The sequence below is a fragment of the Palaemon carinicauda genome, chromosome 20, assembly GCF_036898095.1.
Source record: "Palaemon carinicauda isolate YSFRI2023 chromosome 20, ASM3689809v2, whole genome shotgun sequence".
Lineage (NCBI taxonomy): Eukaryota > Metazoa > Arthropoda > Malacostraca > Decapoda > Palaemonidae > Palaemon > Palaemon carinicauda.
Window position 1 is genome coordinate 18837030 of NC_090744.1, and position 14465 is coordinate 18851494.

The 14465-nt window shown below is 43.8% G+C and overlaps 1 protein-coding gene across 6 annotated transcripts in view; it reads left to right on the top strand.

Moving 5' to 3' along the window:
- Nucleotides 1–14465, top strand: part of LOC137660172 (androgen-induced gene 1 protein-like) — a 187748-nt gene that overhangs the window by 160929 nt on the left and 12354 nt on the right. For all 6 annotated transcript variants that reach the window (XM_068394867.1, XM_068394864.1, XM_068394865.1 and 3 more), the window contains exon 5: nucleotides 552–703. In XM_068394867.1, coding sequence (XP_068250968.1) covers nucleotides 552–703 — 152 coding nt within the window. The remainder of the gene's footprint in view (nucleotides 1–551; nucleotides 704–14465) is intronic.

A 14465-nucleotide genomic window follows, 5' to 3' on the forward strand; every position in this document is an offset into this window, starting at 1 on the left:
TAAGAGGATCGCGAGGCTCCGTAAGGAAGACGTACTTAAAAGGCAGAGTAATTGTTCAAGTCGACTTCCTTACCAGGTACCTATTTATTTTGTTTTTGTTATTTTGATAACTTCTAAAATGAAATAAAAACTCTTAGCTCATAAAAGTGTAAACATATATTGCTGGTCTCTACCCACCCCCCTGGGTGTGAATCAGCTATATAATCACCGGCTAAGTTAAATATTGAAAAATGTTATTTTGATAATAAAATAAATTTTTGAATATACTTACCCGGTGATTATAAATTAAAGGACCCTCCCTTCCTCCCCAATAGAGACGCAGTGGGACGAGGAGAAAATTGAGTCTTTGTTTACATTGAGTACTGGGTATCTGGACGACAGATGGCGCTGTTGGGCACACCCGCAACCTGTGTAGCGATCGCTGGCGAGTTTTTACCGTAGAGTTGTCTGTCGGGCAACAGAGTTGCAGCTATATAATCACCGGGTAAGTATATTCAAAAATTTATTTTATTATCAAAATAACATTTTTCACACAAATGTTTCCATTTCAGGGTGTGTTATATTGCCTATGCAAGTGGCCACTGGGTTTATCCAATTCTTGCATACCTACCGGTTGGAGGAAGAGTCGCGTTCATACTCTTAATGTCTGTTTTAGCAAGTTCATTTTATTTCCTTGGGGAAACTATTAACAACAAAGTATGGGGTAAGTACTGGTAGAATTTTATAAGTTCTCAAGTTATGTGATCTTACATTTTACAAACCTATACGCTATGTTATCGCGTTCATACTCTTAATGTCTGTTTTAGCAAGTTCATTTTATTTCCTTGGGGAAACTATTAACAACAAAGTATGGGGTAAGTACTGAAAGAATTTTATAAGTTCTCAAGTCATGTGATCCTACATTTTACAAACCTATACGATATGTTTAACTTCTGCGTTAACACCCAGTTATGGTGGTGAAACTGAGTACCAAGTGGAAGAAGACTTTTGTTGTCTTACAGATACTGACCCCTTTGAAATACATTTTACCCACTCTTTGTGGATTAGGGTATGAGCATATAGCTCCAAAGATCTTCCCAATGTTGCCTGCCTCATTTCTTTTTTAGCTGTTGACTTATTAAAAGTTTTAAGTCTTCCATGGAATATTTTTTGGGGGTTGACGCTTTTCACTTCAGCTTCAGCTAGCATTTGTTCCTTTTCAGAGGTCCAAGATTTTTTTTTTTTCAAGTCAACACCTATTGATATTGTTCAATAAAAAGAACCGCTTTTTCTTAAGCAAAATGCTATTAAAGATAGTCCTTTTATTATATCTTGCAGATTTTTGTTCTTTCCTCTTACTAGACATTGTGGTTGAAGTGGCCAATAACTTCGCTCAAAATCTATTTTTGGGTGAGATAGCCATGTCGTCCTGATGGAAAGTTCCTTTAAGTAGCTTCCTAGGGTACATTTGACAACAGTGATATTCCCAGAGAATCTAACTTAAGCTCTCCAGAATTCTAACTCCTGGCGTGAATATCCTTAAAGTTTCCTTTAAGGATACCGCATAATATCAGGGGACGTATTCTTGACACGCCACATAGCAATCTGCACCCCGCATAGCGTTTATGCTTCGAGGGGAAAAGTGGCAAAATAAAAGAAGAGCCGTTACTAAGGTTCCCTTCCTCCGTTACTGTTTGAGTACTCAGATGGCGCCACCACCGTTGCCATCTTTATTCTTTGTAGCGTTGAGCCGGTACTGCAGATACAGTATTATTGGGAGGGACCCTGCCAAGGGCTTTCATAGAAAGGAGGGCGGGTCCATCAGGACGACATGGCTATCTCACCCAAAAATACATTTTTCGCTTCGCTCAAAATCCGTTTTTTGGGCTCAGGCCATGTCGTCCTGATGGAAGTTTACCAGAGCATTATAGTATCTGTGGATTTTCCAATCGTGCCTTAACCTCAAGACAATATTTCCTTGGTCATTTAGACCTAGAGACCTATGACGTTACCGTTATACGTCATTACCTCTAATCGTGAACTATGTTAGTGCTTCCTGCCCCCTACAGGGAAGAGTCAGCCTAGACTCGGGAAAAAGTCTCGAAGTTTGCATATTTCATATGACCAACCTAGTAACCAGAGGGGCATACATGTCTCATTGTACAGTATGCCTTTAGCTAAAGTTTGTATTTTTACAACGAACCAGGGTTCGCATCAGCCACCCTAGCATCTAAGGTGTATCAGCTCAGCTGTATACCACAACACATAAGTTTATATCCGTGTCGAAACAAGGTAAGCATAGCAGAAAAGGTTTGCATACGTTCAGGAACAAAGTTACTATCGTTGTTCAAGTTATTATGCAGAATGATAAGGAATAAAAGTAATGCTCAGACATAACTTTATTTCATATGTTTGGGGCGAAATAAGATGCAAAAAACAATTAGACATTTATTGGCAATCAATAAATAAAAATTCAGCATACATTTCATAATAACATAAAAAATGCAGGCAAACAAAAAATAAATTCTCTCGGAAATACTTGTTTTCTCTGAAACAAAAGTTCATGCCACTCAATTGAAAATTCGGTAATTTTCTAGTCTTTTCTGAAAGGTCTGTCTATTTACACTTGTGTAAAAAACACACGGCACCAGTGTTAAGTCTATGTTTCTTCACCTTTAGACACTAGAACAGTCCATAATGTCACCTTGATGACATTTCACTTATCATGTTGCACTGTAATGTGCCAACATATACACCCTATAGAATTATAGTCCCAAATAATTCACTGTTCCTCGCAGCTCCAAGTGACAGGTTTTAGTACACTACCTGCCGCCACCACATATCTCTTTAACTCTTGCACTTGCTTCGCATAGTGCTTGTAAAAACACTCTGGATGACTTCCATCCAGTATATAAGCGAAGGTGCTCAAAATCCATGAGCTGGAAAAAATTCAACGACGAAGCAATTTTCCTGGGATCATGACCTGCATGTGTACTGTCAGGATCCGCTCTGCAAATGAAGTAGGTGATCTTCGCCCTTAGTTGTTTCAGGGATAAGTTTGAGCCCGATGTTTCCCCTTTAAAGAGCTGTCCTCCCCCGAAGTCTGAAGTTCTACGAAGATAGACCTTTAGACACTCCACTGGACACAGTGAGACATCTTCCTTCAGAGGGCAGATTCTCCAGGGACCCCACCTCTTGGTGGGTAGCTTGTTCTTGGCGAGAAACGTTGGGTCAGGAAAAAGATTCAGTTCTCCCATTTCAGTAAACTGGATATGGCCCTCTTCTCTAAAAAGGGCCACTATCTCACTAACTCTAGCCCCTGAGGCTAGAGCAAACAAGAATATAACTTTTTGAGTCAAATCTTTCTGAGAGCAATTCTCGTTGTCCAACGTTGAGGCAAAGTGTAGTACCTTATCCAAGGACCATGAAATGGCCTTTGGAGGTGCTGCAGGCCTAAGCCTAGCACAGGCCTTAGGGATCTTCTTAAAAATTTCATTAGAAAAGTCTACTTGGAAAGCATAAAGCAAGGGTCTAGTCAAGGCAGATTTACACGTAGTTATCGTGTTGGCTGCTAAACCTTGTTCATGAAGATGAATAAAGAAGGATAAACAGAAATCTGTTGATCTCTTTTGGTTTTCTAGCCTTGACAAAAGTGACCTACTTCCTCCAAGACGACTCATATTGCCTTCTGGTAGATTTAGACTTATATTCCTCTAAGAAGTCTATACTTTTTTTCGATATCCCAAACCTTTTTCTTACTGCTAAGGAGAGAAAATCATGAGATGAAGGTCTAGGGTTTTCTGTAATGAAGCGAAGAGAGTTGGCTTCTGTACCTGTTGAGACAGAACTGGGTCCGGCAGAGGAATCAGCCTCGGCTGCAATTCCAATATTAGAGGGAACCAATTGCTCCGGGGCCACTTGGAAGCGACTAGGGCTGCTGTTAGGAAGTTTCCTGTTGTCGCTCGTCGCGAAGAGGTCGATCTGCAGTTCCGGGACTTGATGTAAGATGAAGGAGAATGATCTTGCGTCTAGGGACCATTCTGACTCTATCGGCGTTAGCCTGGATAGAGCGTCCGCCATCACATTGCGGAACCCTTGAAGGTGAACTACTGATAGGTACCATCTCTTCTTTTCCGCTAGTCGGAAGATGGCCAACATTACCTGGTTGAGTTGGGGTGATCTCGAGCCTTGACGATTCAGACATCTCACTATTACCTCGCTGTCCAGAATCAGTCTCATGTGGACAATTTCTTCAGTGTGAGGAAGACTGCCATGGCCTCCAAAATGTTGATGTAGAAGGTCTTGAATAGAGAGGACCAAGTTCCTTGAACTTTCCGTTGATGAGAGTAACCTCCCCATCCTTCCAATGATGCGTCCTTGTGGATGATGACTGAGGGTGGAGGCGGTTGAAGAGGCACCGACCTCTTCAAGTTCTTGGCCTCCGACCATGGCTTGAGAAGTGATCGTAGTCGGATCGGTGTTGGTCTTCTTAGATCTCTTCGAGCGTTTGATGCGTATCTTCTCCAGACTTCTGATGCATCTTTTAGCTGCGCTCTTAGTACTGGGTCTGTCACTAATGCAAACTGAAGGGAGCCCAGCACTCTCTCCTGTTGGCGTCTTGATACCCTGTTGGATTTCAGTAGTCTCTTGACAGATCCCACTATCTCTCTCCTCTTCTTTAATGGAATGGAGAGGCGATGTGACTGTAGGTTCCAATGGATACCTAGCCATTGGAACTTCTGAGCTGGAGATAGTCGAGACTTTTTAGTGTTGATCTTGAATCCCAGATGTTCCAGGAACTGGATCACTTTCTTGATGCTTGCCTCCATTTCGTCTCGGATGCTGCCCACACCAGCCAATCGTCCAGGTAGGTCATCACCTGGACACCTTCTAGGCGTAGTTGTTGAACGATTGTATGTGCAAGCTTCGTGAAAATCCTTGGGGCTATGTTTAGTCCGAAGGGCATGGCTCTAAAAGCGTACTCTTTTTTTGTAGCCTAAATCCTAGGTAGGAGAGTTGGCGATTGATCGGAACGTGCCAATAGGCATCTGCCATGTCTATGGAGACTGTGTATGCCCTTTTGGGCAATAGGGTCCTTATGTGTTGAAGGGTCAGCACCTTGAACTTGTCATTTTCTATGAACTTGAGTGGCGACAAATCCAGAATGACTCTGAGTTTGTCTGAGTCCTTCTTGGGAACACAAAACAGCCTTCCTTGGAACTTGATGGACTTTGCCTTCCTTATCTCCCGTTTGCTTAAGAGTTCTCGGGTATATTCTTCCAGAACGAGGGTGGAGTGTTGGAAGAATTGAGGGAATGATGGTGGAGCTGCCTTCCAGCTCCAACCTAGTCTGTTCTTGATTAGGCTGTGGGCCCAGACATCGAAGGTCCAACGATCCCGATATAGTCGGAGTCTTCCTCCTACCGGAAGCATCTGATTGCTTCTGGCTTCCGGAGGGCTTGCCTCCTTGACCGCATCCTCCTCTACCCCCTCTTCCTCTCGAGGGACGTCTAGAGGAACCTCTGCCTGACCCTCTACCTTTAGGGCAAAAGATAGTGGTTTGCCTCTCAAAGGCAGGAGTAAAGGCTGGTGACTGAGTTACCACCTGCTGGGGTACCATCTGGTAGGTGGGTTGGGGCTGTGCTACCATCTGGGGCACCGCGGTCATGGGAAGTTGCTGTTGTTGTCTTGCGGGGGGAGAGGGCAACCTTGGCGTCTTTGTCTTCCGTTTTGGTTGGGGACCCTCATCCGGGGAAGACTTCCTTTAGCCGACTTTCCCCACTTCTGGAGGAGATTCCTGTTCTCCGTGGCGGCCTTGTCGACTATCTCCTTAACCACTTCATTCGGGAAGAGGTCCTTCCCCCTGATATTGGAAGATATCAACTTCCTGGGTTCGTGTCTTACCGCAGCCAAGGCAAACACGAACTCCCTGCAAGCCCTTCTAGCCCTAACAAAGCTATAAAAGTCTTTATTTAGGGTTGCCAAGTGCGTCTTGGCTACAACCATGAACATATCTGGGGACCTATGTTCACTGGCCATTGCCTCCAAGATAACCTGGAGGGACAGAGAGGCAGCAAGCCTTTCCTTTGTATCCTGCTCCCTACGCATGAGAAAATCAGACAACTTGGGGAGGTTTTCGCTGAACTGATGTCCAGCGATATCCGTCTCCAACTTCCCGACTGAGAAGGTAAGCTGAATATCCATCCAGTCTTTATGATCTGTGGGCAGGGCAAGGGAAAGGGGCCTACACTCCTCCAGTGTAGGGCAAGGTTTCCCAGCTTCCACTGCCTTGATCACTGCCTTGAACCCTTTTTCCGCAAAGGGGAAGGCCATTGTCGCTGGAGCAAGAAAGGAAGGGTGTTTCTTACTCAGGGCTGGCACCTTCGAATTAGTGAAGCCCATGTCCTTCAGACTGCTAGCCAACAAAACTTGAGCCTTTGTGTGGTCAAGCAATATGACCTCCTTCAGCTGTCTCCTCTTTGGATACAGGCTCCGCCTTTAGACGAACGAAGCAATTAGGATAGGACTCAAAGCTGGGCCAAAACTCAATGTCCTCGATAAGGACAGCTCCAAGCTTCTCTGAGATGAAGGTCTTCCCATTCGTGATTGGCATGTACTCAGCATGCCTCCATGGGTTTACCTCAGAGCACGAGGGAAGATCCCTAATGTTGAGTCTCCTCTGAGAACCGCGGGACGCTGCAAGCTGATGAATCTCCTTCCTTAGCGCAGCTTCCCTTTCTTCACTCCTCTTCTGGAAAGTCTCCATCATGGCCATGATGGTGGACAGGGTCTTATCTGACTTATCAGGGGGAGGAGCGGAAGACGTAGAGGGCACTGGTTCTGGGGCTGGAACGGACGAAACAGACACCGTTTCGACTTCATCCTCTTCCGTTTCCGGAGCCAACATTTACTCCTCTTCCTGACCTTCAGCAAGAAGGTCCTTTTCAGTGTCTTCTGACACTTCTGACATCCTCTCGTCGTCTAGATGGATGTCCTTCATCGCATCCGAGACATCCGTATCCACGGAAATCTGGACGCAAGGGATCTCAGGGTGAGGCTATGGAATAACAGCATCCGCAGATGCTTTAGGGAACAGATAGGCCCTCATACGCTCCTTTGGGAGGTAAGGCCCCTTGGCATTTTTCTGGAAGCCACGAACCCATCTGCGCAGCTTACTCCGAGCTGCATCCCTTGACTCCGCTGTCTTGGGGTCTTCAAATACCTCAATAACCAAGGCTTTGCACACGGTACATACCTGAGGGTCCCAATATTTGAGAGGTCCCTTGGTGATGGAACAATGGGAGTGTGTCCTACACTACAGGTGGCCGCAGAAGTCCCTGCTGCGGAGGTTGCAGAACACGCTGCCACACTTCACATGGTCCTCCTGTAAAGAGAGGAAAATAAAATGAGTATAAGGAAGTTCATCTCACTAGTTAAACTAATAAATATTATTAAATAATATTTTCCATTTTATTTTATTGCATTATAGCTTAGGATAGATAAGCTAGAAATGAATTAGGAAAGACACATACGTGTGTTTCCTGCCCAGCCAATTGCTGCGACCTCCCTCAATATCAAACCTTGGGTTATCCTCCCGAGGAGGCCCATAGGAAGAATCTAGCCTATAAGGATAGATGGCTGTAAGTTACACCAACTTCCAAAAGGATTAATAATGAAGTTCATTGGTAACTGATCATCTATCAGTATCTGGAAAGAGAATTCTTTTCCGTATTTTATATGGTCTCAACAATAGACTGCGCCTGGACACACAAAGTATGTTGGAAATTTAACTACTGTATACTTTTACTATAGTTTTCTGTTTGCAGTATGTCCTATACTGCAATTTACTGGCTACTGTATAGATATATACTGTAGATGTAACTGGCAAGGCTAGCACCTAGTGCACAGTTCAACTGGCACAACATCAACTGAAATGGTGGCCGGCGGGTCACCGGCTGTCGGGGCACTAGCCCAGTCAGCATTCTATGTGACAGAGTAGTGGCCGTTAGTCAAAACTCGGCCGGCTCTCGCTGGCTAAGTTGGTTGTGTCAGCAAATCATTGGCTATCAGCACACAATTCTAGCCAGCATCTTGCCGGCTAGGGTAGTGGCCGGCAGCCGCCAGTTAGGTTAGTACCTGGCGGCACTAGCCGATAGAGAGAGAGAAAGCAAGGAGTGAAGGATGTTGTAAGAGCACTGTCTCGCCTCCTTCTTCCGGAATGAGGGTTCAAATGGAAGGGGAGACTATCAGATATTCAAGCTTCCACCCATCCACCTTCATTGCCGGCCACTGCCGGCGCAGGTTGAGAATGGCAGTCCAAGAAAGGACTGAAAAACACTCTACAGTATAGTAAAGGGATCCTCTGCCGGCAGCTGGTCCCGCTGACCCAGCTGTCCCAGAACTTGTGTCCTAAAGGGAAAGCTGAGCGACTAGGCCATACAAGCAGAAGCCCGTGCCGGTCCTACAACCTGCCGGCAAGCGGTGAGATTGCAGGACGACGGCCACAGGGTTGTGATAGCTAGGCCATCACTAAAGGACAGAGGGGGGAGGGAAAAGGGTCGTGTATAGGGTGTGAGAGGAGCCTGCAGGTTGCCGGTCCTACCACACACTAAGGAAGCTCTGTTTCGGTATCGACGCCATCCTAGGCAGTGGAAATCTATTCCCCAGCCTAGGGTCTGCCAATACAGTGAAGAGGCCAGCTAACATTTAGCCGCCACCTTAACAAGAGAGAAAGAGAGTTCCAGTGCTGGCACCATCCTAGGCTAGCTTCAGCCTAGGGTCTGCAAGCACAGGACTAGTCTACTAGACCGTAGGGAGAAGGGGTTAATCATCTGACCCCTTCAAGTGCAATCTAGGGAGGCATAGCCTCCTATGCCAATAACATCAATCGATAGGGGAAGCTCATTCACCCTAACGATCAGCTGCCGGCACAAGACTAAGTACTCTGAGGTTCTGACCCAAACCCAAAGCTTACCATCTGCAGCTAAGGGAAGGGGCAGAAAAAACCCTAGCCTAGTCTTGCCTGAATGACAACTCGAGGCACACCAGCTAGGGTTGTAGCCAAAGGCTATACTCAGAGGGAAGGAGGGATTACCCTATATATGAGGGTAACCGGGGAGTATGTATGAAAGTACAGTATACTAAAGCCACTAGGCTATTAGCCTAATGACAGTGAGATCGAATACTTTACTCATCGAAGCTCTCTCGTATACTATCTCAGAAGAGGAAGTATTATATGCAGTTGATATACTGTATCATATGTGTATAAATTGCCTAATATCTTCATTTGAATGTAATAACACCAGGAAAGCTTATTATATCATGCATGAAAGTACACTAGAACGCCTAGGCTAGGAAGCTTAGCGTAAACAAGATCGGCTACCTCAGTCGTCGAAGCTAATGTGAATACGATCGACATAATATAATTAATTCCTAGCAATGAAGACTAAATAGCTAATTTCATTTATGCTATTATACTGGGAAGGTCGTTCTGACTAACTAAATAACACATGCGTTACGAACGACAGCGCCGAAGACATCTCCAGTTTAGGCAATAGCTCTGCCAAATTTTAACTTAATTTTGACTTTAATTTTTTACTTTACAGCAAGAGTTAAATTTATACAACATAAGAATCAAATACTCAACTTTCCAGAGGCAGAAGAGGCTGGAGATTGCATAATAAATCCAAAAACCGAGAGAGCACTGGGAAAACCACCGAGCAAGATCGCTACAGAAAAAGGAATGAAGATGGCGGTGATGGTGGCGCCATCTGAGTACTCAAACAGTAATGGAGGAAGGGAACCTTAGTAACGGCTCCTCTTTTATTTTGCCACTTTTCCCCACGAAGCGTAAACGCTATGCGGGGTGCAGATTGCTATATGGCGTGTCAAGAATACGTCCCCTGATATTATGCGATATCCTTAAAGGAAACTTTAAGGATATTTGCGCCAGGAGTTAGAATTCTGGAGACCTTAAGTTAAATTCTCTGGAAATATCACTGTAGTCAAATATACCCTAGAAAGCTACTTAAGGAACCTTCCATCAGGACGACATGGCCTGAGGCCAAAAAAAAATTTTCTTCCTTTAGTTCAAAGGCTTCATTCTCCTCCTAAATCACCATCATTACAAGTGTCATGTATTATATTTTCTGTATACTTTTGAGTACCTGAAGAGATCCTTGATTACCACTGGAGGTTGTGTAGATGGAAGTCTGTTTATTGGATAAGACATGGTGTAGATGGAAGTCTGTTTATAGTTAGTTTGAGTTTTTCCTTGGTTTATTAAGGATATCTTAGATACCCATATTATATATCTAGGGTATATGGGGAAGATAGATGAGTTGAGAGCCCTGTAATACAAGGGTAGATCTTAAAAGAAGTAGAGCCCTTCTGTTACCTTGGAGAGACTATGGACTGTGCAGGAGTTGAGAGAGTGGTAATACAGTGACAGCACCGAGGAGGAAATGATGAGAGATTACCAGACTGCTGGTAAATGTAAGTGTCCCTTCAATAGCGAGAACAGAGACTTAAGATGGGTGTATACTGTACTCAATAAAGCATAAACATGGGCACTATACAAAGGTTATGGAAAAGGTTTTATTAAGATGTGACCTAGGAATATTAAATTCATAGTTGGGGTAAATTTGTTGGTGGAGTGGTGATGTGCCCAGATGGAACTAGAGGGGCACTCGGTAGAGAGCATGCCTTTGCCACAACAACCAGTTTTATTTTGCTCTTAACTCCACTGCGTAGTTGTACTTAAATGTATTTTCTTCAAAATCTAATGGATTTGTCCTTGCGTCATACCCCACATGTCCAGAAAGTTTCTTTGAAAGTAGTTCAGTAGTTTTTGCATGATGATGTTCAAAAACAAAAAATAAATTAACAAAATATTTGCCATTTACTTAACAGTGATTATTTTCAAAGTATTGCTGCATACTTGTACTTCAATGTACTTTAGCCTTAACGTTAGATTCATCCTTGGGTCATACACAACATGACTACCAAGTTTGGTCAAAATCGGTACAGTAGTTTCATTGTAAAGTTCCTCAAACAAAACAAATAAATAAAGTAAGAAACAGACAGGGGTGAATATATATCCATCACAAATTCTTCAATTTTGGTGAAGGCGCAAGTATGTAGAAATGGATTCGGACATGGGATGAGAAGGAATTAGAAACTTTCTTTTTTTTTTTACAATTGTTAGCCTTCCTTGGGTAAAGTTCTTTTTAAAAAAATTGTCCTCTTCCTTTCATCGTCAGTTGGAGCTATCGTCCACTCAAATTGTTATTTGGGCCTTGGAAAAGTAATTAATTTGTGGTGCAAGAAATTTAAATCTTGGTGAATTACATTTTTGTTTTATGCAGAACCTATTACCTTTACTTAGGTAGTTTTCCTAAGTGTGAGTTTGTCACAGTTTTTATACCTACACTTCTCTGGTCATATTGATTATACAAGAAGTGACAGTTCGTCACAGTTTTTTTTTACCTACGCTTCTCTGATCATATTGATCATACAAGAAGTGACAGTTTGTCACAGTTTTTCTACCTACGCTTCTCTGGTCATATTGATCATACAATAAGTGACGATTTGTCACAGTTTTTTTTACCTTCGCTTCTCTGGTCATATTGATCATACAAGAAGTGACAGTTTGTTACAGTTTCCGTACCGATTCTTGTCCGTTCACACTGATCACATAAGAAGTAAGTTTGTCAGTTTTCTTCCTACTCTTGTCCAGTACAATGATAATGACACTTGAAGTGACAATTTGTCACAAAGAACCATATGCACGTAATGTACTGTACACTTTTAGATATTGAGAAATATTTTTCTGTCTATAAAATGTGGAGTATTAACGTGGATGTAAGAAATGCTATATATAATTGAGAGGTTTGTATTAGAATATCATCACCGTAACCTAAAAACCTTAATTTTTAGGAATAAAACTCGACGTTGTACGTATGAGTTTTCTGGATAATAATTACTTAGTCATTGGTTACTTATAAAGTTTTGTCTTTTATGTGATTCATCATCATCATAATCATCTCCTACGCCTATTGATGCGACGCGAAGGGCCTAGGTTAGATTACGCCAGTAGTCTCTATCTTGAGCTTTTTTGGGCTCAAGCCATGTCGTCCTGATGGAAGTTCCTATAGGGTAGCTTCCTAGGGTATATTAAAACTACGGCGATATTCCCAGAGAATTTACCTTAAGGTACCCAGAATTCTAACTCCTGGAGCGAATATCCCTAATGAAAGTACCAGGGATATCGCGAAATATCAGAGGACGTATTCTTGACACGCCACATGGCAATCTGCACCCCGAACAGAGATAACACTTCGAAGGGGTCAATTGGCAAGAAAACGAAAACGAGAAAGAAAAAGGAGAGCCGTTCGCAAGGCTCTCTCTTCTCCCGTTTCGTAAGCGTGCATTGCGCCGATTCTGGCGCCATCTGTATTCCTTTTTGCGTAGCTTAACAACTCGGTGTTTTTTCCTGTGTTTCTCGCAAAATTTTGGATTTAATCGCTTTATTATGCTTTCTCCAACTTCGTCTGCCTCTGATAAGTTGAGTATTATTTCTTTTATGTATAAATGTAGGCTCTTGGTAATTTTTAAAGTGATTAATAGTAATAATCTTTGTTACAAGAGCCGTTGCCTACCGGAGGCGTCCTGGACGCTGTCGCTCGGCTGTTGCGTTAATAATTTTATTGAAGCTTTAGGCAGTTTTATACATTTAAGATTATATTGATTATTTCCAAGATAGTATAAGTGTGAGTTTCGGTGATTTAGGTAATCGATTCTCTTGGTGCCTAGGCTAAGTTGCCTATGGAGCCTTAGTATACTTTCTCTTACTCCCCGGTTGCTTTCTTTTCTTCGGAGAAGGTATGCAATCCCTTTCCCTCTGTTTAAGCCTTGGGCTTAACCCTAGTGTTTTATCTGAATTAACTTTCGATACAACTATATTGGGGTGTTACTGTACCTTCCTGTTCCAGTAAGTCTGGCTTCAGAGAGGGGCAGAACATCAGAGTTTTTAGTCTGAGTCTGTGTTTGTCTGGCTTGGGGTTGAGACTCTCTCGCTAGTCCGACGCAGACATAGGAGGCTTAGCCTCCTTAGGTCACTCCCGAAGGTTTCTGTACGAGATGATTCCTTCTTTTGTGATCTAGCAGACTAGTCCTTGTTGCTGTTCTCGGTGGGAGGATAAGATCCTTTCTCCGGGAGTAGCAACACCTTCCTTGCTTTGGTTCAGTGGGGGTTGGCAAGTATTGCTGGCCTCCCTCCTTGGATCTCCCTTAGGCTAAGATGAGTTTTCTTGGCTGCGGGTGATTCTTTACTAAAGCAAGGTTGGTAGGACCCTCTTTGTCCCTTCCCCCTCTATCTCTGTAATGGCCTAGCCGTTACAGTACTGTACGTCATTCTACATCTGGACCTAGTATAGGTTAGGATGTGGAATTGACTCAGTCCCTTGCCGGCCGGCAGAGTGTGCCGGCCGGCAAAGGTCTTCTGCTTTGAGTGCTGCCCGGACCTCCCTTGGTCCCTCATCCATGTCTGTCTGTAGAGCCAGACGGCATTGGTCAGGAAGCCTGAATTAGATTCTCCCCTTCCTTACTTGCACTCTTTCGGATTGCCGGGCTTTGAGGTAGTACACTCTCTTATCCTGGCATCCATTCTGTTTTCTTCTAGTGCTGTACCCGACCCGGGTGCCGGCCTATGTGGCTGGCAGCCGGGCAGTCGGAGTTCTCTGGTTCTTTTGCTGCTGGCCGGCATTGGTTGTTTACCTTTGCCGGCCGGCTATTGTCACGCCCTTGTCTGCCGGTCGCTACGAGCGGTGGCCGGCAGCCGGGTGCTACCTTGTGTAGTTGCCGGCCGACATTGGCTGTTGCTGGGCGGCAGTTACTGCCGGATGGCACATGCATTTGAACCAGCGTTCTGCTGCCTTATAGCTGTTAAGTAGTATACTTTAAAGCTAGTTATGGTGTGTGCCGGCCGGCGCATTACCTTCTATACTGTACCAGTATTCTTCAGTATAGCATATACTGTAGGGAGAAAACTATAGTATAGTATTGGTACAACACTGTGTTTTCTAACACTTTTGTGTTGTCTTGCACAGCCCTTTGGTGTTGCCTTACAGATAAGAAAGTGAGTTCTTTCTTGTCTATTATCCGGTATTTTAAAATCATATCTTAGGTGTGAGCTCCACCTGTTTCCTCTGGAAATTTTTCATTGGTTACTCTAGGACAGATTAACCATACGATTTTATTATCTGGAAGGCTGCAACAATTGGTTGTGCGGGAAACACAAGTGTGTGTCTTTCCTTTCTGATTTGTTATGCTAAACTGTGCATATCCAGTGATACGTAGTTCACTTGATACTCATGGAAATTTCTTCTCTTTACAGGAGGACCATCCGAAGTGCGGAAGTGCTTTCTGCAACGTCCGCAGTAAGAACTTCTGCGGACATGAGTTATGTAGGAGGCACGCAGCATGCG